This window comes from Aethalodelphis obliquidens, unplaced genomic scaffold (genome assembly GCF_003676395.1).
Source record: "Aethalodelphis obliquidens isolate GAN/ISIS:26980383/991018 unplaced genomic scaffold, ASM367639v1 scaffold116, whole genome shotgun sequence".
NCBI lineage: Eukaryota > Metazoa > Chordata > Mammalia > Artiodactyla > Delphinidae > Aethalodelphis > Aethalodelphis obliquidens.
Genome location: NW_020838060.1, coordinates 2017417 through 2041795, shown reverse-complemented (window position 1 = coordinate 2041795; position 24379 = coordinate 2017417). Strand labels below are relative to the sequence as shown.

The 24379-nt window shown below is 41.9% G+C and overlaps 1 protein-coding gene across 1 annotated transcript; it reads left to right on the top strand.

Annotated features, from left to right (window-relative positions):
* The first annotated feature begins 4714 nt into the window (after positions 1 to 4714).
* On the top strand, positions 4715 to 6713 carry TCHH (trichohyalin). Its single transcript, XM_027097615.1, is given in 4 exon segments — positions 4715 to 5081; positions 5083 to 5164; positions 5167 to 5591; positions 5593 to 6713. Coding segments are annotated over 4 exon segments (798 nt in total). The 5' UTR covers positions 4715 to 4832; the 3' UTR covers positions 5635 to 6713.
* Positions 6714 to 24379: the final 17666 nt, after the last annotated feature.

Genomic DNA, 24379 nt, shown 5'->3' with positions numbered 1-24379 from the left:
CTCTTTTTGAATTATGGTTTTCTCAGGGTATATGCCCAGTAGTGGGATTGCTGGGTGGTATGGTAGTTCTATTTTTAGTTTTTTAAGGAATCTCCATACTGTTCTCCATAGTGGCTGTATCAATTTAGATTCCCACCAACAGTGCAAGAGGGTTCCTTTTTCTCCACAACCTCTCCAGCATTTATTGTGTGTAGATTTTTTGATGATGGCCATTCTGACTGGTGTGAGGTGATACCTCATTGCAGTTTTGATTTTCATTTCTCTAATGATTAGTGATGTTGAACATCCTTTCATGTGCTTGTTCACAATCTGTATATCTTCTTTGGAGAAATGTCTATTTAGGTCTTCTGCCCATTTTTGCATTGGGTTGTCTGTTTTTTTGATATTGAGCTGAATGAGCTGCTTGTAAATTTTGGAGATTAATCCTTTGTCAGTTGCTTCATTTGCAAATATTTTCTCCCATTCTGAGGGTTGTCTTTTTGTCTTGTTTATGGTTTCCTTTGCTGTACAAAAGTTTTGAAGTTTCATTAGGTCCCATTGGTTTATTTTTGTTTTTATTTCCATTTCTCTAGGAGGTGGGTCAAAAAGGATCTTGCTGTGATTTATGTCATAGAGTGTTCTGCCTATGTTTTCCTAAAGAGTTTGATAGTTTCTGGCCTTACATTTAGGTCTTTAATCCATTTTGAGTTTATTTTTGTGTATGGTGTTAGGGAGTGTTCTAATTTCATCCTTTTACATGTAGCTGTCCAGTTTTCCCAGCACCACTTATTGAAGAGGCTGTCTTTTCTCCATTGTATATTCTTGCCTCCTTTATCAAAAATAAGGTGACCATATGTGTGTGGGTTTATCTCTGGGCTTTCTATCCTGTTCCATTGATCTATATTTCTGTTTTTGTGCCAGTACTAGAATCCAACTCGGAAAAGAAGAAATAAAGCTGTCACTGTTTGTACCTTGGTGTTCTTGCCAGATGGTTTCCCAACCTCTGTCAGAACTGGTTTTAAAACAATAAAGCTCTGAGATATTGTCACTTATGTGCCTTACTCCCACCTATGGTGTAGCTGGATGAGTTTGTGGTGAGTCAGATAAGAAACAAAAGAAATCGAACTTCACATTTAATCCCTCCATGTGTCTGAGCATAGAACCAAGGGGCTTTTGGATTATACCGCAGCAGATCTCTTGGGTAGGACCAATGGTTCATGCACTTGTACAATTCACTCTGAAAGAAGTAGAGGCAAGTTCAAATATCCCTTCACTAGTTTTAGCTTCTGAATATCCCTCATTGTTTTAGCTTCTGAAAATTCATCCAAACTCTTCCAACCCTATCAACCTCATCAGAGAGTTCTGACATATATACAAACCACATTTTCCTAATTCTCTCTCTTCATTTGTCTTTGAAGTTCAAAGGAAAGGCTGGCTATTTTTAGAAAATTTCTTCCAAAGACAGGTAGGAAGACTAGGAGCCACATTCAGGAGTTATAAAAGGAGAGAGGGCTTCCCTGGTGGCACAGTGGTTGAGAGTCCCCCTGCTGATGCAGGGGACATGGGTTCGTGCCCCGGTCCGGGAGGATCCCACATGCCGTAGAGCACCTGGGCCCGTGAGCCATGCCGCTGAGCCTGCGCGTCCGGAGCCTGTGCTCTGCAACGGGAGAGGCCACAACGGTGAGAGGCCCGCGTACCGCAAAAAAAAAAAGAAGAGGAGAGAGCTTGAAGTAAGATTCAGGAAACTCCTCTTTAGGATTTATTCCCTTTGAGAGAAAACAAACAAAATCCAGAAGGCTAAAGAGCCATTGTTCCACAGGAATTAATACGAGTTTTCACCGTAATTTGATTAAATAAAACCTTGTAAAGAAACCAAGAGGAAACCAAAACCAAGAGGAAACCAAAGTAAGGAATAGAGTCAGATTCCTTGACCTAATGGGTCTCTACCAGTTCAAAAAATCTTGGCCATTGATAAGTAAACTTTATTCATTCATTCATTTACTAATTTATTCATTCATCAACAAATATTGAGTACTTACTATGTTCCAAGAATCATCCAGGCACCAGGGATGCAGCAGTTTAAAAAAAAAACATAGAAAATATGGTTCTTGTAAAATTTACATCCTAATGGAGAGACAATAGGAAACAAATTAGTAAAATACACCTTACATCAGATAATGACAATTTCTACAGTGGAAAAAAGGGAATGCAGGAAGATAAGGAAGGTTGAGGGTCACAATTTTAAATAGGGTGGTCAGGGTAGGTCTGCTGAGAAAGTAACATTGGAGCAAAGACCTGGAGAAGGTAAAGGAAAGAAACAAATGCCTGGAGAAGAGCATTCCAGGCAGAGGGAACAGCAGCTGCAAAAGCTCTGAGGCAGCATGCTGCTGGGTATGTTCAGGAAATAGTAAAGTGACAAGTGGATACAAAATGAGCAAGGGGTGAGTCACAGGAGGCGAGGTCAGAGAGGTCATTCTGTAGACCCACTAGTCATGTCTGGTAGGCTTAAGGATTTTGAATTTTCCTGAGAACAAGCTGGAGAGAGCCATCAGATGGTTTTGCCTCAATCCTTTCCCATTTCCTGTACATACCTAGACTTTTTCCCTTGTGTGTTTGGAGCCTACAGATCTGGACTAGATGATAGTGACCCAAATGATATCCATGTCTGTGCAGGCGGTCATCTGACTCTTGGTCCCTGTACAAAGTTTCCTGCACCCAGAAGCAACATCATCAGGGATGCTGCACTTGGTTAACCAGCATGAGCCTGCAAACATATGGCTGCCTAAGAATCTCAACAGCACACTAAGTCCCTTTTAGGGAGGCAGAAAAGAAACAAAACAGCCGTTTTTAAAGTCAAAACTTTAAGGAGTTTATAATACAGTTAGAAAATCAAACAAATACGCAGAGAGAGAGAGACTTCGGGATGATTGCAAAGCAAGCTTCTAACAAGTGTAAAATTTAATAATACTACCCTACACTATAACACATGTATAGCTTTCTTACATTCTCACCCATAAAACTTCTATCAACCCTTCAAAGTAGTTATAAATTTGAATACCTTACAGTAAAGAAACTAATGAGCTTTAATGACATCACTGGAAAGTTCCAGACAATTAACTCACAGCAGAGCCAGGACTTGAACCCGGATCCACAGTGTCTATGTCCAGGACTCTGCACTGCCCCATAGCTGGCCATCTTTGATAAACAACTAAATGCATAAGGGACTATCTAAATAGGAGCAATCAGAATCTCATAAAATTAACCAGATCTTTGGAGGAAGAGCTTTGAACCAAGTCTTATACGTGGAATGGATGTGGACTGACATCTGGAAAAGGGCAGGAATCCTGGGCATCAGGAGTAGTTTGAGTAGAGACACAGATGAACATCTACCCAGTTAAATGCAGGGAATAGGAAACAGATCAGGTACCTATAGGAAAGGGCCATTTTAAGAAGCAACTGAAGATTATGTAGAAGAGGGGTACGCACTCCTTTCTTCTTTACCTCTCACACCCTAAGTATCCATATCCCCTTCTCTCCAGTTTCTCCTACTTCTCAGGAAACTTCTTCCTAGGCTCCCTCGTGAGCTTCTCCTCCCTTTTTGCCACATTTTATGATGCTTTTCCCACTCTTCCTTCCTTATGCCAAGTGCTTCTCTACCTTGGCTGCCACTTTATCATCAAGAGAGTTCTAAAAAATCCCTGGTGCCTGGATTCTATTCCCAGAAATTCTAATTTTATAGGTCTGTGTTGTGACCTGAGCTATGTGTATTCTTAAAAGTTACCCTGAGAAAAAGGAACCCTCCTACACTGTTGGTGGGAATGGAAATTAGTGCAGCCACTATGGAGAACAGTATGGAGGTTCCTTAAAAAACTAAAAATAGAGTTACCATATGATCCAGCAATCCCACTCCTGGGCATATATCTGGAGAAAACCATAAATCAAAAAGACACATGTAAAAAAAAAAAGACACATGCACCCTAATGTTCATAGCAGCGCTATTTACAATGGCCAAGACGTGAAAGCAACCTAAGTGTCCATCAGCAGAGGAATGGATAAAGATGTGGTATATATACACAATGGAATATTGCTCAGCCTTAAAAAAAGAATGAAATAATGCCATTTGCAGCAACATGGATGGACCTAGAGATTATCACACTAAGTGAAGTAAGTCAGACAGAGAAAAACAAATATATTACTTATATGGGGAATTTTTTAAATGATACAAATGAACCTATTTACAAAACTGAAATAGACTCACAGACATAGAAAACAAACTTGGTTTACCAAAGGGGAAGGGGGGGGAAGGTTAATTTAGGAGCTTGGGATTAAAATATACACATTACTATATATAAAATAGATAAATAGCAAGAACCTACTGTATAGCATAGGCAATTATACTCAATATCTTGTAATAACCTATAATGGAAAAGAATCTAAAACAGAATATATACATACATACATACATATATATATATATATATATATATATCTGAATCACTTTGCTGTACCCCTGAAACTAACACAACATTGTAAATCCACTAGATTTTAATAAAAACTTTTCTTCAAAAAACTCCCCCAGAGGGCTTCCCTGGTGGCGCAGTGGTTGACAGTCCGCCTGCCGATGCAGGGGACGTGGGTTCGTGCCCCGGCCCGGGAAGATCCCACATGCCGCGGAGCGGCTGGGCCCGTGAGCCATGGCCGCTGAGCCTGCGCGTCCGGAGCCTGTGCTCCGCAACGGGAGAGGCCACAACAGTGAGAGGCCCGCGTACCGCAAAAAAAAAAAAAAGGAAAATGAAGTTCGTAAGAACAGGGTTTACTCCAAACGCAGAGAGAATAAAGAAAAGATCCAGCAAATGGATGATTCCCAGGTGCGGGAGAGACAATCCCATCAGGATCGGTGGCCCCTGCAGGATGAACAGGAAGAGGTAAGAGAACGAGAGCAGGAGAGGAGGAGCTGGCAACAGCGCGAAAGGCAATTCCCAGCTGAAGAACTGCTGGAGAGGGAGGAGCAAAAGGAAGCCAAAAGGCGAGACAGAAATTTCCGAGAGGAAGAGCAGCTGCTGAGAGTGGAAAGAGAAGAGAAAATACGCCATCAGGAAGACAGAGTTCCGCGAAGAGAAACAGAAGCTGCGCCGGCCGGAACGCGAGCAACAGCTTCACCGGGAGCGAGATAGAAAATTCCGCGAGGGGGACAGCTCCGCCGGGAAAGGGAAGAACAGCTGCGCCGCCAGGAGCTAGAGGATGCCTTCTCCCAGGGGGAACAACTTAGGCGCGCCGAGCAAGAGGAAGAACAGAGACGTCCGAGGCAGAGAGACAGGAAGTTCCTAGAGGGAGAGCGGAGGCTCCGGCAGGAGCGAGAGTTAGAAAAGCGACGCGTCCAGGAGGACAGTAAGTTCCTCGAGCAAGAAGAGCAGCGGCAGCGCGAGGGGCAGGAAGAGCTGAGGCGCCGGCAGGAGCGGGAGAGAAAACTCCGGGAAGAAGAACAGCTCCGTCGCCAGCAGCAGGAGGAGCAGAGCTGCAGCCAAGTCTGGGAGGAGGACAAGGGCCGTCGGCAGGTTCTGGAGCCCGGCAAGCGTCAGTTTGCCAGTGCCCCGGTGCGCTCCAGCCCTCTGTTACGAGTACATCCAAGAGCAGCGATCTCAATACCGCCTTTAAGAGATGCTGCCAAATCCCGACACCTTCCAAAGCTTCGAGCAAAGGAAAACGAGAAACACTAAGTAACAAATGACTCTAATGTTTCCGGTTAGGGGAAAACTCTCTAGTGTTAGAATATCTCTTTTTTACAAAATCTTAAGCTACACTCTTTCATGTACTTTGTACTCCTGCCTTTTATTCTTCCTTAAGTAGTTCTTTACTGCAGGATGTCTTTGCTCTTTGGTGCAGATGTGGTGTGCATTTTTTAAAAACATGTAAGCCATTTCATTTCTTTAAGGAGTTTTGTTTGGGGAACACGTTCATTTATTGCTTTCAAAAGCAACAAGAATATTATGTCGATTTGAGATTCAAAAGAATGGGTCTGTTTTTTAATTTGTTGATCCATCTTGTAGAGAGTTCAGATATATTTGATGTTCAAGTTGGCATTTCTTCTTGGGCCTAAATTATATTAATATTTACCTACAAATATCTTGTCACTTTTTGTAGCATAATTAGCACAGATTCTGCCAGGGGACTGAATTTTTACAACAACGCTTGAATAGTGCAGGGGGAATGGCTTCTCCAGAAAAACTCACTGTGAAATCAGCCCGTAACTGGAAGAAATATCTGTTAAGAATAAGGTTTAGCTTGAAGACTTAGAATTTGAATTCGATTTTTTTTTTTTACACTTAACTCTATAAGTATATAAAATCTCATGAAGCAAAAGCAAGGTGTTTCTCAAACAACTCCAGAGCTCAAACCTTAAAACCATGTCTGCTTGTAGTCTGTAGTGCTCAGTTCCTTTCCCCCAGTCTTCGATGAGCTTGAGAATATTACTACCTTTGTTAATTTTAGCTGAGAGGGGACCTGCTCAGGATCCTGTAAACATCTACCTTGCTCTAGAGCCAACCAGAGATCACAGAGCATTTTGGGGAAGGGAAGGGGGAATGTTTGTGGATAGAGGGGCATGTCCCTGGAGGCCCTTTGACAAGACCTATCAGCCCACAATCCTTTGAGGCCTATTGATACTACTTTGGAGACATACTTGTTAAAATAATTGGACTGTGTAAAAAATTAATAATAAATGTTTTGGCAAACAATTATTTTTTGTCTGTTTTAACTATGCATCAAACCATAACTCAAGATTTAATGGTTGGGAACTGACATAAGTTTCTAATCACTTAAGGGTGTTTGGTTACTATTATCTATGTCTAAGTACAAAAAAGGAAAAAAAAAAACAACCTCTCTATTTTCCCAAACCATTTTTCTCTGTTAGGGTGAATGCTATATTATTTCCATCCCCAAGCTAGGATTCTTTTTCCAAGTGTTTTTATTCTTGACCCTACAGCTTTCTTTGCCCTTTCTTGCGGTGACTCACTGCTCATGACAAATATTGGTGCTTCCAGTGTGTGTTAATATTTTCTTCTAAGAATACAGCAACTTCTTGGTCTCTGAAGTCTGATGAGGCAAAAGTAGAAAATGGCCTGAAACTTCAGCTCAGCATTACAGAAATTAAATGACCTGTTGACTTAAGCAACACAACCCATGAGGTGACTTAGTCAGAAGGTGCTTAATAATAATCAGGCCAAAAGTATCAGATTATCCTCTAAAGATCCAAACACCCCTGTGCCACCTGCTGGAATCTATATTCTATACCACGGTATTCACAGCGTGGTAACTAGGAATAAATCCAAGAAGGCCCTGATGCAGGATAGTATCATTCCTAATCGTGAGGGTCATGGTTGATAAGATTTCCTAAGTTATAGACACTAAACATTTTGGTCAATGGTGGAGACAAGAAAGCTAAGCCTATAGCTCCTGAGTGTCATTCTGATAGAGTAAGGTGGCATTTTCCGCAAGGAGCACAAGCCTCCCTCCCACTTTAACACAAATAGCAGATGCCCACCAAAGATAAAACCTGGGAATCCCCTGATACTGACTTGGAGCTTTGTCTCTTTCAAATGATTTCTATCTGCAAAAGTACTTCCCTATTAAGCTAAGTATATGCTTTTACTTACTAAGAACCTTTACAGAAACCCTGGAAAGAGCCTCACTGGCTTTCCCCAGGATCCTCTCAATGGGCACTCATACCAGAGCCTCCTTATAAGTGCCAGCCCCAGGATGCTCCTGCAATACACACTCATCATCATCTAAGCTACAGTTCAACAATAATAATCATGATAAAAACAATCAAAGCCCTTCATACTTCTTGTAGCACTTCACAAGATGAGGAAAGAGCCAATTTCCAAAGAAGAAAGTATTGTTTTGTCACAGTTATAATAGCATGCACTTAAAAATCAGCCAGCCAATGCCCTAGGGCTCTACTTTTAGCATGCTGGCAGGAGAACATGCTGGCAGGCCAACATTCCTGCTCCACAAGGATAATGTATATGCATGGGCAGAACCTTGAGGCTGTTGGGCAACTGTCTGCTTAACTATAAACTGGGAGCTCTATTAACAAAATCACCTTGGCTGCTGCCGGAAAATGGGGTTGAGGATTTATTATGCTCTGTTATGGAAAAGCTGGTCTCCACGTTTTATGAATTATGTCCCCACAAAGGTTCATTTGATGAAGTCCTAAGCCTCAGTGCCTTAGAATGTGACCACATTTGGAGGTAGAGTACTTACATAGGTAATCAAATTAAAATGAGTTCATTAGGTAGGCTCTAATCCAACATGAATAGTGTCCTTATAAGAAGAGGAAATATGGACATAGACAAGGACAGAGGGAAAATGATGTGAAGACATAGGAAGAAGATGGCCATCTATTGGGTTGGCCAAAAAGTTTCTTCAGTTTTAAAGTAAAAAAAGACATTTTTCATTTTCACCAAGAACTTTATTGAACAATGTATTCACTCTTTTGTTCCACTACCTTCTGCCATTTTTCAGGCAACTTTGTAATTCCATCTTCCCAAAACGTTTTATCTTTTTGAGCAAAGAACTGTTCCAGGTGCCAGGAACAGTCTGCCAGGTAATTGAAATTTTTTCCATTAAGAGCATTTTGTAAAGACCAAAATAAATGGAAATCTGAAGGTGCAATGTCTGGTGAATACGGCAGATGAATCAGAACTTCCCAGCCAAGCTGTAACAGTTTTTGCCTGGTCACCAAAGAAACATGCGGTCTTGTGTTATCCTGATGGAAGATTATGCGTTTTCTGTTGACTAATTCTGCTTTTCGTCGAGTGCTGTTTCCAGTTGATCTAATTGGGAGCAGTACTTTTTGGAATTAATCGTTTGGTTTTCCAGAAGGAGCTCATAATAGAGGACTCCCTTCCAATCCCACCATGTACACAACATCACTTTCTTTGGATGAAGACCAGCCTTTGGTGTGCTTGGTGGTGGTTCCTTTCATTTTCCCCACGATCTCTTCTGTTCCACATTCTTGTAACAGTATCCACTTTTCATTGCCCGTCACAATTTGTTTTAAAAACAGAACATTTTCGTTACATTTAAGTAGAGAATTGCATGTGGAAATACGGTCAAGAAGGTTTTTTTCACTTACCTTATGTGGAACCCAAACATCAAAGCGATTAACATAACCAAGCTGGTGCAAATGATTTTCAACGCTTGATTTGGATATTTTGAGTATGTCAGCTATCTGCTGCGTGGTATAAAATTGATTGTTCTCAGTTAATGTCTTGATTTCATTGCTATCGACTTCAACTGGTCTACCCAACTGTGGGGCATGGTCCAGCGAGAAATCTCCAGCACGAAACTTTGCCCACCACTTTTGACACGTTCGATCAGTCACAGCACCTTCTCCATATACTGCACAAATCTTTTTTTGCATTTCAGTTGTGTTTTTATCTTTCTTGAAATAATAAAGCATAATATGCCGAAGATGTTGCTTTTTTTCTTCCATCTTCAATATTAAAATGGCTACACAAAAATTCACCAATTTTGATAAGTTTTTTTACATGCACGCTGGTATGACAGCTGTCATAATACAATCTAACAAAATTGTTTCAAATGAAGTTAAAGACAGCTAAGCACTACTAGAGCCATGTTACAGAAAAAGTGAACTAACTTGTTGGCCAACCCAATACAAGCCAAGGATAGAGGCCTGGAACAGATCCTTCCCTTATGGCTCTCAGAAGAAATCAAACCTACCAACAACTTGATTTTTGACTTCTGGCCTCCATAACTTTGAGAAAATAAATTTCTGTTGGTTAAGCCACCCAGTCTTTGGCACTTTGTTATAATAGCCCTAGAAAACTAATATACCATGGAAGGTGAGGTTATGCTTCTAGGGAAATCTATCAGTATTTTGATGATCTTTATCCTTTGACATTGTACAGGTACAAGCAGGTCCTGGTTGCTCAAAGACAATTTCTTTATTAAATCTGCCATAGGGGATTCCCTGGTGGCGCAGTGGTTGAGAGTCCGCCTGCTGATGCAGGAGACACGGGTTCGTGCTCCAGTCCGGGAAGATCCCACATGCCACGGAGCGGTTGGGCCCATGAGCCATGGCCGCGGAGCCTGCGCATCCGGAGCCTGTGCTCCACAATGGGAGAGGCCACAACAGTGAGAGGCCCGTGTACCACAAAAAAAAAAAAAAAAAAGTGATTTAATATTTATCAGAAAATATAGAAGCAAGGGTAGGCAGGAAAATTTGGGAAAGGATGTCAATAATAGGGCTTACTACATACTATATTGTTATTATACTATATAATATTATTATGCAGTACACATAGTGTTATACTATATCATATTATTGTATATTAAAATTATCATAAGCTGAAGTAATTAAAATACTGCAATAATAGTGGTAATTAAAATGAAAGAGAAAGGTCAATGCAACATAATAAAAAGCTCAGGAACATATCCAAGCATAACTATGAGAATTTAGTATTTTATGAAGAAGGTATTTTCAAATCTGGATGCTCTTTCCAGAAGTTTGGCTGGGAAAGAAACAGGAGATGAGATATAGCTACACTACAGACACCAGTTGCAAGCCCAGGTTGTTACCTGTACTTCTGACTGACTGACTACAAATTAGAGGTTCCCCCAACCTCCTCCTTGTGTTCAATTAATTTGCTAGAGTGGCTCAGAACTCAGGAAACCCATTTACTCACTAGATGACCGGTTTATTACAAAAGGATATAACTCAGGAACAGCCTGGTGGAAAAGATGTATAAGGCAAGGTGTAGGGAAAGGGTGCAGAGATTCCATGCCCTCTCCAGGCACAACACACTCTGGGAATCTGCACATGTTCACCAACATGGAAGCTTTCCCAACCCTGTCCTTTTTGGGTTTTGATGAAAGTATGACTGATTAAATCATTGGTCAACGGTGACTGATTCAACCTCCAGCCCCTTTCCCCTCTCAGAGGTCGGGGGGATGGACTGAAAGGTTCAACCTTCTAATCAAGTGGCTGGTTCTCTTGGTAGCCAGCCCCCATCATTAGGTGCTTTTCAAAAGTTACCTCATCAACCTAACAAAAGACACCATTCTGGCTCTCAGCACTTGGGACATTCCAAGCATTTTAGGAGCTCTGTGCCCCAAATGCGGATGAAAACCAAATACATGTTTATTACAAATCACCATATCACACCTCTTTAAAGACCCCATCTCCAAATATAATCACATTCTGAGATACTGAGTGCTGGGGCTTCAGCATATGAATTAAGTCCATAACAACCAAATGTCCTTGCTCTTTCCACTGAAGCACACTAGTTATGCTAACTCTACTAGACCACAAATTCTACGGGGCTGAGGACTGTGCCTGTCTTATATTCTCTACCCATATCCATCTAGGCAATCGTAGGCATTCATTCGACAGATATTGTTACTCTAATGAACGAATCCTAACTTCTCTCCCTATTCATGCTGCCCAAACCCTCCTCCAGCTGCTCCACGGAGTCTTTGCCTTCACCAGCTCAGCCTGCCCACCCATGTAATAGAGCAAGTCAGCAGCTTCTTAACGGCCATCTAGAAAGAACCACCCACGTCTGGGAGGCATGTGGGCCTCAAGACTTCATGCCTAGGGTTTGTACGCCACCTCGTGGTGACTGACTGAAATGTCCCGAGTAGATCCATCATTAGGCAACAGAGAACGTGGAAAGGACCTCTCACTGCACTGCCCTGACCCTGGGCTGACAGGAAGAGGTGATGTTGTGTGTTCCTTCTTGGAATTGCCAATGGACAGGAAATTCTCGCCTTCCATTCATCTGTAACTGAGGTTGTAAGGCGGAGAGTGCTGCACGGTTCTGAAACCCAGATCCTTTATGGATAGGTGTTCCTACTGCATTCCCTTTATTCTAAGATATTGTGGGTTGTAAGAGGCACCATTGATTAAAAAGCATCATTTTTGTTGGCGGGATAGGGGAGTACTATATTAAATGTGGCTTTCAATTTTAAAACACATCTGAATTTCAGCAATGTTGTAACATGTGAATAAATAGTTCTTAGAATGTGGCTCTCATCCATAAAATCTCCCTGAAAGGAAGGGTGGTATCCACTACACGCTTTGTGTTCATTTCAGCATCTATAATACTGTTCATGATCACAGCCAGCTCTGGAGGGCAAGTGTTTCAAAAATCACTACCTAGAGGAGTTCCCCTGCCAGCCACCTGCTAAAAAATGAAGAAAACTCCTGTATGGAAGGAAAGACCAAGATAGAAACTACAAAAATAACTTGACTTCCATCAGTGGAGTTGTACAGTGCTAAGAGATGGTTATTCATTTGTTAATGACCAGGGCTGTAGACTGAGGACTAGCTACCAACTCCCAGCCTGCAGTTTGCTGAGCCTGCAGCTGGCTAATCAGGTAACCTTAGATCTAGAAATGAATACCCCTCCCCATCCCACTCTCTGGGTGGGTACAGGCACAGGAATGTGTTGTTATTATAACAAAATATCTCTTTGAAGTGGAGCTGCTGAGAAAAATGTCTTGACATAAGTTCAGAGTGGAAGGCAAGACCCAGAGGGTGTGTATAAGTGATAAAAGATGACTGATAAACTTCTAGTCATGGAAAGAGAAATCTGGGTTTTTCCAAGAGGAAAGAGGAAAAGAAGAGGGAGGAGTCCACAGGTGGCAGAAGGCTGTGTGATGTACCCCTTCCCAGGACCCCCAAATCTAAAATAAACACAGATGCTTGTGTGGGTGGTTTTTCGGTAGAAATCTAAAAAGAGGCTGAATTATCCATGTCAAGGAAGCAGAAAGCCAATACAGGTAGGAGGCCGCCACGAGAATAGGAGCTTCAGGAATACACAGAGATCACCCAGAAGGCTTGGAGTTTCTTCTGGACAAGATTTAGTGTGGAGATGGTTCAAGTTAATTTCATTCAGCTCTGAGAGTCAGACCATTTCTGGCTGACCTATGGACAATATATGTCAAAGCGTTTTTCAAACCTTCATTGTCCTTGACTCTATACCTTTAAGCCAAGCTGAGCCGCCCATTGATCAAGCCCCTGACATTATCTGATAGGCATGGCTAGAACCCCCTCACTGCTTCCATTCTGATCCAGGAACTCCTGTCTGCTGACCTTCAGCTTGATGTCCTGGTTTCAAACGTGTCCCTGTCCCTTAGACTTGGTGTGACATATTCGCCAGCTCTGACTCCTACCAACCCAAATCCAACCCTCTGATTCGTTCTCTTAAATATCTAGTGTAGCTTAAACCAACTTACCTTGAGGGAAACCTAACTCCCAAGACCCCCATGAAGAGGAGAAGGGAATTATGCCTGTATATGTTATTCCTATAAGTCATACCAAAGATTCTCAGAGAGGGCTCTGGGACTACCTACCTCCTAAGCACCTAGCTGGTGACTGAGACTTATTAAAATGCAGATTCATGACCTTCTGAATTAGAATCTCTGAGTGTGGAGCCCAAGTGTCTGAATCATTAATAAGCTCCCAAGGTAAGTCTTATGCATACTAAATTCTGAGAACCATCCTCAAACAAATGGAATGTACTTAAGTGGAGACACTCTCACAGTTAGGGACTGAATGCTCTTGGCCAGCTAGACATTCTAATCAAATAGATTCCAATTACCTCATGCAGCCATTAGAAACAAGGAGGTAGATTATTCAGTGATATGAAAGGGTATTTACAATGTATAGTCACATTAAAATAATCAAATGTTATCCCACTTTTGTGTGAAAAGGGAATGTTTACATATGCATAGAACACAAGTCAGGAAGAGCATACACTGAAAAATTAACCTGGATGATAGAATTGTGTTTTCTCTCTCCCTTCCTTCCTTCCTTCCTCCCTCTCTCCCTCCCTCTCTCTTTCTCTCCCTCTCTCTCTCTTTCTTTCTTTCCTTCTTATCAGCAATTTCTATATTTTTGCAACAGGTACACAAATACATATGCATAATGAGATTTCTGTGAGATCAGGGACTTTGTTTTGTTCCCTACTAAATCCTTGTGCCCTAGAAAAGACTCTGGCACAGGAAGGTCTCAAATAGGTACTTGCTGAATAAATAATAAAGGGAAATTAACTTTTTTAAAAAAATTCCAAATATGACCTAACTTAATCTACCTTGAACATAGATATGGTTCCTAATACCAGGTTACTATAGTATAAATAAACGGCTTTGACTGAGGGTGCGTGCTGGGTAAGTTCACAATTAAACAGTAATGATGTTGCTTATATATTTGTAGTTGACACTTTGATTGAACACATATTCAATTTATGAAGTAATATGAATAGCATTTAACATTTATCATTTCATCTAACATCTTTAAAACCCCTTACTATGCACAACTGCAAGAGTAGTTATTCTAAAGGATGTCAACTACAATATGACAGGGGAGAGGTACCCAGTAATTCACAAAGGAAATTAAGGGGGCCAGATGTAATACTTAGGACTCCAGAAATTGATACAGCAGTGAACAGACTGGACCTGATATTGTGACTCAAAGGGGAAAGTATGATGCCTTATCCCTGGCACCCAGCACAGTGAAAAGCATATAATGGGGCTCAATAAATGTAACTGTTGAATTTCCAAGACTTGGGGAGAAAAGACTTGTGGATGGAATACATGAGGGAAGTGCATACCCTCATCAGAAATAAATAAACAGCGCTATAAGGAAGAAGGAAGCACAGTGCTAGGCGACAAGATAGAGCTGCATGTACATCTCTAAGACTGAGGATGGGAGATTGCTAGGGAGCATTGGGGTGTAGACAGAGCAGGGGGCGTACCAGATATGATGTGTGAGAATATGCTAGAGGCTTCCTTGGCCAGATGGAGTGTACTTATGAGCATTCCTGAAGCAGATCACAGATATCACACCAGAGCACCCATGGGCTGTGACAAGAGGCAGCACAAAAGCATGGGAAGGCTTCAGAGCCAACTCCACATCTGCCTCTTTTTTTGGCTTTGTGAGATTTTTTTAAAACTCTTTGATGGGACTTCCCTGGTGGCACAGTGGTTAAAAATCCGCCTGCCAATGCAGGGGACACAGGTTTGATCCCTGGTCCGGGAAGATCCCACAAGCCGCAGAGCAACTAAGCCCATGTGCCACAACTACTGAGCCCACATGCCGCAACCACTGAAGCCTGCGTGCCTAGAGCTCGTGGTCCCCAACAAGAGAAGCCACTGCAATGAGAAGCCTATGCGGACCACACTGAAGAGTAGCCCCTGCTCGCTGCAACTAGAGAAAGCCCACACACAGCAGCGAAGACCCAACGCAGCCAATAAATTAATTAAATTTTTTTAAAAAAAGAAATACGTGCAGTTAAAACAAAAAAAAAACCTCTTTGAGCCTTGGGGACTTCCCTGGTGGTCCAGTGGTTAAGACTCCATGCTTCCACTGCAGGGGGTGCGGGTTTGATCCCTGGTCAGGGAACTAAGATCCCACAAGCCGCGTAGAGCGACTGAAAAAAAAAAAAACTAAAATCAATCAATCAATTAGTTAATTAATTAAAAACTCTTTGAGCCTTAGTTTCTTCATCTTTATAAAGAGGCTTATAATACTTACCTCATAGGTTTATTGTCAGGATCAGGGAAAATGTATATAAAATATTAACCCTGGGCGGGGATTTTCCTGGCACACAATAAATGTTGAATAAATAGCAGCTAATATCATTACACTGGTGGAGTGGGGGTGGGGGTTGCTGGCTGAAGTGGATTAGAAACTATGTGCTTGAAGGACCACAAATCCCAGGGCTGTGTGACATCTGCGTTAGCAAAATCTACTAAAAGTACAGTTTTTTGATAAGGTCTTGACTTTCCTTCCTCTTTCAATCGTAAGAGTCATCTCTCGCAATGAAGAAAGTGCTGCACAGTATGGAATAAGGAAGAGCTGACTGACGCTGTGAAAGTGATGAAAATCTTGAAGGAGAACAATATCATCTTAGGTTTCATGAAAGCCCAGACATGAAAGACTGGGCATGATATGAGATAAAAACTAAAAATCAAAGTTCAAAGGAAATACAGGCATAGCTCCATGTTGTGCTTAAGAAAATCACTGATGTACTATTAATTTGTAATTACATTATTTGGTGACAGTCTATTACATGCTCTATTAAGCACTGTTTATAAAATATACATTCCTATGAAATCATAATATTTTGTTGAAACAATTTTTCATTAACTTCTGTATATTCAAATCTTCAAAATACAAAACTATTAAAAACCCTAGAACAGAAAATGGACTTAAATATGGACATTTTTCTCATTGGCCTAAAAACAATCTTCAAAGGGAAAGAAAACAGAAGTATTTATGAAGGAGAAGATGACAAGATGATGAGCTCACCTTTAGACATATTTAATTTGATGTGGCTGTTAGACACCCTGGTGGAGATGGCCAGTGGACTATGGAGTATGGAGATAAAGATTTGGAGGTCAACTTGTATATAAGTGCTGGTTAAAACTAGGAAACAGGACTTCCCTGGAGGTCCAGTGGTTAAGACTCCGCGTTTCCACTGCAGGGGGCAAGGGTTCGCTCCCTGGTTGGGGAATTAAGATTCCTCATGCCACGCGGTGCGGCCAAAAAAAAAAAGGTAGTTTGCAAAATGAATTGTTAAAGCATAGTGATAATAAAAACTAGGAAACAGGGATTTCCCTGGTGGCGCAGTGGTTAAGAGTCCACACTCCCAATGTAGGGGGCCTGGGTTCGAACCCTGGTCAGGGAACTAGATCCCACATGCATGCCACAAGTAAGAGTTCGCATGCCACAACTAAGGAGCCCTCAAGCCGCAACTAAAGGAGCCCGCCTGCCTCAACTAAGACCCAGTGCAACCAAATAAATAAATAAATATTAAAAAAACAAAAAAACTAGGAAACAGAATGAGATGCCCAGGGTTGGGGGCGGGGGATGCACAACAAGAAGAGTGGGGTGGGCGCCGAGGACAGAAGCCTGGAGAGCACCAGCATTTAAGGGGAAAGCAAAGGAAGGGACCCCAGAAACAGAAGCAGAAGAAACAACCATAGAGGTACATGGAGAGACAGGGATGTGAGCAATCCCAGAAGCTAGCATGTGGAGGACAGATCCACAATGTCATTCATACCCCTCACTCAGGGAGGCCACGTGAAACAAGCACAGAAATAGGCCCAGGAGATTTGGTCATTAGGAGGCCTTTTTCAAGAAGTACATTAGAATGATGATAATAAAGCCAAATTGCAGAAGCTTGAGGAAATGAGTGGGAGCTGAGAGAGAGCAGATGTTACATGAAAACTACTCACATATGGTTGTATAATTAAGAAATAAGAGAGGAGAGTAGGGGCACCAGTTATTAAGCTAGTATCTGTTGGCTTCAAAACCACTCTTCTGTGCACACTTTGGGGTGTTGGAGCTGGGACTCCACTTTGCAGCTGAATCCCAGTTACCTCTGCCAATGGGGACCCTGGAGGGAGACCGGAAGAGGAGAGGAACTTACTACTCCCCCTGGCTTCTGGTTCGCTGCAGTGTCATGCCAGCTTCATTTCTTCACCCAGCAGGGCAGTTTCCCCACAAAGGAACAATGTGTTCGCAACTGAGAAGCCCTGCAGGAGGAAGCTGAACTAGCTTGGGTTTTGTTCCCCAAAGGCAGTTGAATCCAGTGTGCAGTCTTTCCAACCTCACAGAACCAGCTCTGAGACCTCTGCACCAGCAAGAAGCACCCCTTCTCAGAGGCTTAAGTCTCAGTCCCCCTCCTCCAACCTTCTGATAATTCCAACCTCTCCCCTTGGAAGTTAGCAGTGGTGGTAACTGCTGGTTCCTGAAATTGCTACTTTCATATACCCTAGAGCAGTGGTCCCCAACCCCCATGCTGCAGGGTCCACGGCCTTTTAGGAACCAGGCCGCACAGCAGGAGGTGAGTGGCAGGCGGGAGAGCGAAGCTTCATCTGCCACTCCCCATTGCTCCCCATCGTTCACATTACCACCTGAACCATCCCCCACCCACCCCGTCTGTGGAAAAATTTTCTTCCACAAAACCGGTCCTTAGTGCCAAAAAGGTTGTGGACCACTTCCCTAGAGTTCTCTTTACCATTTGTTACCTAGTTAACGAGTCTCTCTGTTAAATTCTTTCTGTTAAAATAACTGGTGTGTAGCAAACAACCCAATCAAAAAAATGGGCAGAAGAACGAAATAAACATTTCTCCAAAGAAGACATACAGATGGCCAACAGGCACATGAAAAGATGCTCAACGTCATTAATTATTGGAGAAATGCCAATCAAAACTATAAGGTATCACCTCACACCAGTCAGAATGGCCACCATCAAAAGGTTTACAAGTAATAAATGCTGGAGAGGGTGTGGAGAAAAGGGAACCCTCCTATACTGTTGGTGGGAATGTAAATTGGTACAGCCACTATGGGGAATGGTATGGAAGTGCCTTAAAAAACTAAAAATAGAGTTTCCATATGATCTAGCACTCCCACTCCTGGGCATATATCCAGAAAAGGTGAAAACTGATTTGAAAAGATGCATGCACCCCAATGTTCATAGCAGCACTATTTACAGTGGCCAAGACATGGAAACAACCTAAGTGTCCATTGACAGATGATTGGATAAAGAAGATGTGGTACATATACACAATGGAATATTACTCAGCCATAAAAAGAATGAAGTAATGCCACTTGCAGCAACATGGATGGACCTAGAGGTTATCATACTAAGTGAAGTAAGTCAGACAGAGAAAGACAAATATCATATGATATCACTTATATGTGGAGTCTTAAAAAATGATACAAATGAACTTATTTGCGAAACAGAAACAAACTCAAAGACATAGAAAACAAACTTACGGTTACCAAAGGAGAAAGTTGGGGCGGGGAGGGGATAAATTAGGTGTTTGGGATTAACAGATACACACTACTATATATAAAATAGATAAAACAACAAGGACCTACCATATAGAACAGGGACCTATATTCAGTATCTTGTAATAACCTATAATGGAAAAGAATCTGCTGTGCACCTGAAACTAACACAATATTGTAAATCAATTGTACTTCAATTAAAAAAAATAATAGTAGCTGGTGTGTTTTTGTCTGCTGCCTGATACACAGGAAATAATGATTTTTTCTTACATTGATGAAACTAGAGTGTATTAATAGACTATGATAAAGGAGCCCCTAGAGAGAGGGATCAAAGAAACAGAAAAGAGGAGAAAACTATGGCCAAAGTCGGAGAGTATACAAAAGAGGCAGGATCAAGGGCAGGAGGGTGCTGGCCTAGAAGAGAAGGGGGGAAAGAGGTCAGGATGGGTGTGAAAGAAGACATGACTGTGGATGGCAGAAGTTGAGGAAAACTGTGCCTAAGGGCCTGTGTTTCTCCAGGAATTAGGAGGAAAGCCCCCCTGCAGAGGTGGGAGGATGAGAGATGAGAAGAAGCATCTTCAGATGTGGAGAGGTCCCTGAGGGGAATGAAGATCATTAACCAAAGACAAGTAAAGGGGCTGATAAGAACACAGGCTAAAGTGGAAAGAACAGGATCCATGACTACTTGATCTTCCCCACTGGACCCGACCACAGCTGAGCGGGTGCAGCAAAGATACGATGAGGGTCATGAGGGTCCTGTTGGACAGACAACCACTTCAAGACAGAACTGAAGGGAAATGAGACTGTCATTGACTGAATTACTCAGGTGGTCCATGGAGTCCAGCCTGGGAGGTCAGGAAAAGAGGCCTAAAGGCATTCAACAGACAGAGAAACAAGGGGATCAGGGACTCCATTAGGTGAAAGCAGATAAGGAGGTGAGGTCCATGTCAGCTCTTATAGGACCATGGTGCCAGGCTCTGAGCTAATGACACCTGCCACCCTGGAAAGAGAACCATTTCACCTCTACATAAGTGGTTGATCTCTTCCCCAACAAAGCCTCCAGATATTGGGAGGGAAATTATGATGTCAGACAAACATTGGTTTTTGTTGTAAGCTTTTCTTTTTTTTTTTTTTTTTTATTTATTTGGCTGCCCCGGGTCTTAGTTGTGGCACACGGTATCCTCATTGCCACGTGTGGGATCATTTAGCTGCAGCATGCGGGATCTTTTAGCTGCCACATGCAGGATCCAGTTCCCTGACCAGGGATCGAACCCGGGTTCCCTGTATTAGGAGCACAGAGTCTTAACCACTGGACCACGAGGGAAGTCCCTGTAAGCTTTAAAGAAGCATACAATTTATATTTTGGGTTTCCTTTTTCAGCAGTCCTGTCTATTTGCAAAGATTTATATTTCATAACTCTTATTCTTTCTTAGAGTTCTTCTAAAGAACTAGGGAAGACTGACTGACTTTTTAAAAAGTAGAATAGGGCTTCCCTGGTGGCGCAGTGGTTGAGAGTCCGCCTGCCGATGCAGGGGACGCGGGTTCGTGCGCCGGTCCGGGAAGATCCCACATGCCGCGGAGCGGCTAGGCCCGTGGGCCATGGCCGCTGAGCCTGCGCGTCCGGAACCTGTGCTCCGTAATGGGAGAGGCCACGGCAGTGAGAGGCCCGTGTACCGCAAAAAAAAAAAAAAAAAAAAAAGTAGAATAAAACTCATTCTGTCTTGTGATTATCATATGGGTCCATTGGACCATTTTAGAAATCTAAGCTACATTTTGAGGTCTTAATGATCATATTTTTTCTCTATCATGAAACATTTCAAGATATAAGAAAACAGCAATGATGGGAACACTTCAAGAATCCTGCAAGAGTGAAACAAATCATCACTGTGACAGCATCTGCAACAACCTTCAGTTTTCCTAGGAGGTACCCAAAGCACTGCATCATCTTTTAAATACAAATCTTTCAAATACAAATACATAAATGTATGGTGTTGATTTGTATTTGTTTTAGTTTTTCTTGAACACAGTTGAATAATTAGAATTTTTCATTTTCTTCACTTAATGGTAAAGAGAAGAAAATTGGCAAAAGAACACATCTCTCAACTATCTCATGAATCAAAAGATAAATGCAAAGAGACCCATAGCAAAACTCTCTAATGACCATGGCAAAATTGATCAAACAAATGAAATCTCATACTTTGAGTCTTCAGAGGACAGTATTCTCAGTGAATTTACTCAAGCTCAGAGATCATTGCATGGGAGAGTGAGGCATGGTCTCATTGAGATATTGTCACCTCGCTGATTACCAGGGTTGATTCTGCTGCTCTGGCTGGCTAGCTGGGTGCAGCCTGCCCTCCTCACACGTTGGTGTCTGTCTCTCCCAAAGCTGAATGCTTGGTAGAGGAAGATGGTGTTCCCTAGTAGAGAAGATCATTATTTCCTAAAGGTAATACAAGTAGCTGTGCTGCCCTCCAAATAAGCTTGCAAGAATCAGAGAGTGAAGAATATGTTTCTAAGGACAAAAAGAAATATGGTATTTTCATCCAGTTAGTTATTCAACAGGAAGAACTGTTTCACACAATATTATGCATGAACCTTAATTATCCCATTTTGCTAAAAAGACATGTGACTTTATTCTTTCATCTCTTATAATGTTTATGCACTAAAATGTACTTGATATATTTGCCATAACAATGCTGAAGACAGGTGTGTGTAACAAGGCAACTGGGAAGAAATAGGTGATATAGGAATAAAAACATTCATTGGATTATTTGGTATTTATAAATCTAAAAATGAAAATGTTTTGCAATTATGGAATAAAGATGATACACATACATATAAGCCTATATATGTGTGTGTGTGAATGTATACACACATCAAACACACACACACACAAAGTGAGCATGTGTGTGTATCTTCAAATCCAGGAAAATATGGAACAAATATTTGAGTTTGCTATATCTAAATTCTTATTATAATTTCTAATAAATTTATTTTTTACTATTTCCTTCTTCTATAAATTATAAAATGATTCAAAAGATAGATAGGTGGGTAGGTAGATAGATTCGATAGATAGATAGATAGATAGATAGATAGATAGATAGATAGATAGATGATAGATAGTTAAAAAGAGTGCCTTGGACCCAGATGGTAAATGGTGATCATTATTTTTCCTGGTATACTAAGGGTGTAAGGCGTCATGTGACTCCTATAATTTGACAACTCCTTCTAGGTGAAACCTGTAATGAATTAGGTCTGTCTTCCCCACCCTCCCAACACCAGCTCTGCGACCCACAGTAACTCCAGCCCCGGCTGCTGTGCCCACGGTTGAAGCCATAGGGCTGCCACCTTCTGGGATTGTGGACAATGACAGTGGGTGGAGAGCATGAGGTAGCATGACAGCATTTCTCTCTGGCAACTTCTGGGGCACAGCTTCCTGGCATTTTTAGAGCCCCCAAATATTTGTGACAACAGGTGGTGCTCACATCTCTAAATTACTAGAGTTTTGGCTACCAAGGTGTCCAAACTCAGGAAATTGAGTGGAACTTAACAGAGCCGGACCACCCTGAGGGCTGGGATCATTGAGCCCATAGCAGCTCTACTCAGGGACCCACCCACAAGCTCTCCAGAAAGATAAGGAAAGCTGCAACTCAGACAGTACATGTTTCTGAGTCATTTCCTGGGGAGTGGCTCTGAGCCTCTACCCTGCCCCAGGCCCCAAATCTGCATGAGCAAACATAATTTTTTCCACTCGGACCATCAAAACCACCACAGTTCCTGGTCTACTGCTAGATCTCTTACTGACCAGCCTGGCTTGGAGGGGAGAGACAGAGCAGTGGGTCTTCCTCCATAGGGACGAAAATCAGGAGACAGACTAGAGACAGGGTTCCTCTCTGCTCCTGATTTGTGGGACCAGAACAGGAGGCGCAGCGGCACTCAGCCCTGCTGTGCCCAACACTCCCTCACACATTCAGTCTGTGCCTTGGTGCTCTGAACTGGCACAGGGTACGTGCTCAATAAATATTTACTGACTAAATAACCTTCCCATCCTCACATTGTGAGCCTGTTTAACCTGGTTTCTTTCGTGTTTTAAGTTTACGACTTAAAAATTCATACTGCTTTGCTCTAAAAGAGCATTTGCTTTTCTCTCTTCCTCTAAAGAGCACCCAGCAAACCACAAGGAGAGGCCACACTCTGGATAATAACTGGGAAATCATAGACCTTTCTGGCAGCAGGGGCTTGACTGAGAAACGGGAAATTCCTGTTCCTCGGGCTGACAGGTTTTTTTGCTTTGGCTCCTAATCAAGGGGTAACTAAGCAACAGAGGGGGATTTTGCCAAGTGCCAAGAGGCTCACAGTGGAGCAAAGGGAGCTCTATAGGCTGGGCTGGAAATGAGGAAAGGGTGGCTAAAGGAAGCCAACCAGAACCAAAGCAACATTCCCAGTGGGCTCCAGACATGCCTCATATCTAGGATAAAACACAAAAATGTACCACAGCATTTAACTCCTTTATATCCATTTGGTGTTTTATGCCTCAGCTGACTTGCTGATCCACAGACCTAAGAAGTGACTTGCTTTCTGTATCAAAAACTACTAACCCCTGAAGGACAATTTTGCAACATCTGTTAAAAATTTAAATGCTCGTATCAGGGAAACCATTGATTCCGTAATACTTCCAAGAATTTCTCCTCAGTTATACCTGTATGTGTACAGGATTTCTGGAACATTTCTTAGGGAAAAAATGAAACCATCTAACTGTCTTTCAGTAAAAGTCCACTACTAGACCTTTGATGTTATATCTGTATTATAGAATGCTATGTAGTCATTAAGAAGATTAAGGTGGAAATATATGCACTGATATGAAAAGATGTCCAAAATAAATCATTAAGTGAAAACAAAGTAAGTGGTGAATGATGATATACAGTGTGACTCCATATATGTAAATCAAACAAAATAAACTCCTCAAGAAACAGATTACAGAGGGTAGTGGATCTAGAAGGAACGAGAAGCTGCTGCTTTTCACTCTAAAGCCTTCTACATTATTGGAACTTCCAATAATAAGCCTGTATTTCTTTTTCTAATAATAACAATGAGTTTTAAGAGAAAAAATTAAAATGCATATATACAGACATATATACAATGTCTAAGGAAAATATTTTATTATAAAGTGTTGAAGCACTTGATCTGACAGGTCTACAGAAGGGCTGAAATTCACTATCACAGGAGAAAAATCTAAGATATGCAGTCACTATATGCACTCACTCTTTCATCTGTTCATTTACATATTGAAGGCCACAACTGCGTTATGTGTTAATTAAAAAAAAATAACTAAGATATGGCGTCCATCTTCAAGGAGCTTATAGTCTCAACAGGAAGAGATGTACGCGTAGATAAATAACTGCTTGCAGCAGTCAAGGACATCAGGGTACTGTGGAGACACTGGTCAGCTCTACTGGATGGGGAGTGGATGGGAGAGGCCATCAGGATCACCTTCAGAAAGAAAGGGCTGCTCTGTTGAGTCCTAGGATGAGCAAGTATTTACAGTAAAGCCGGGGACCTAGTTCTAAAGAG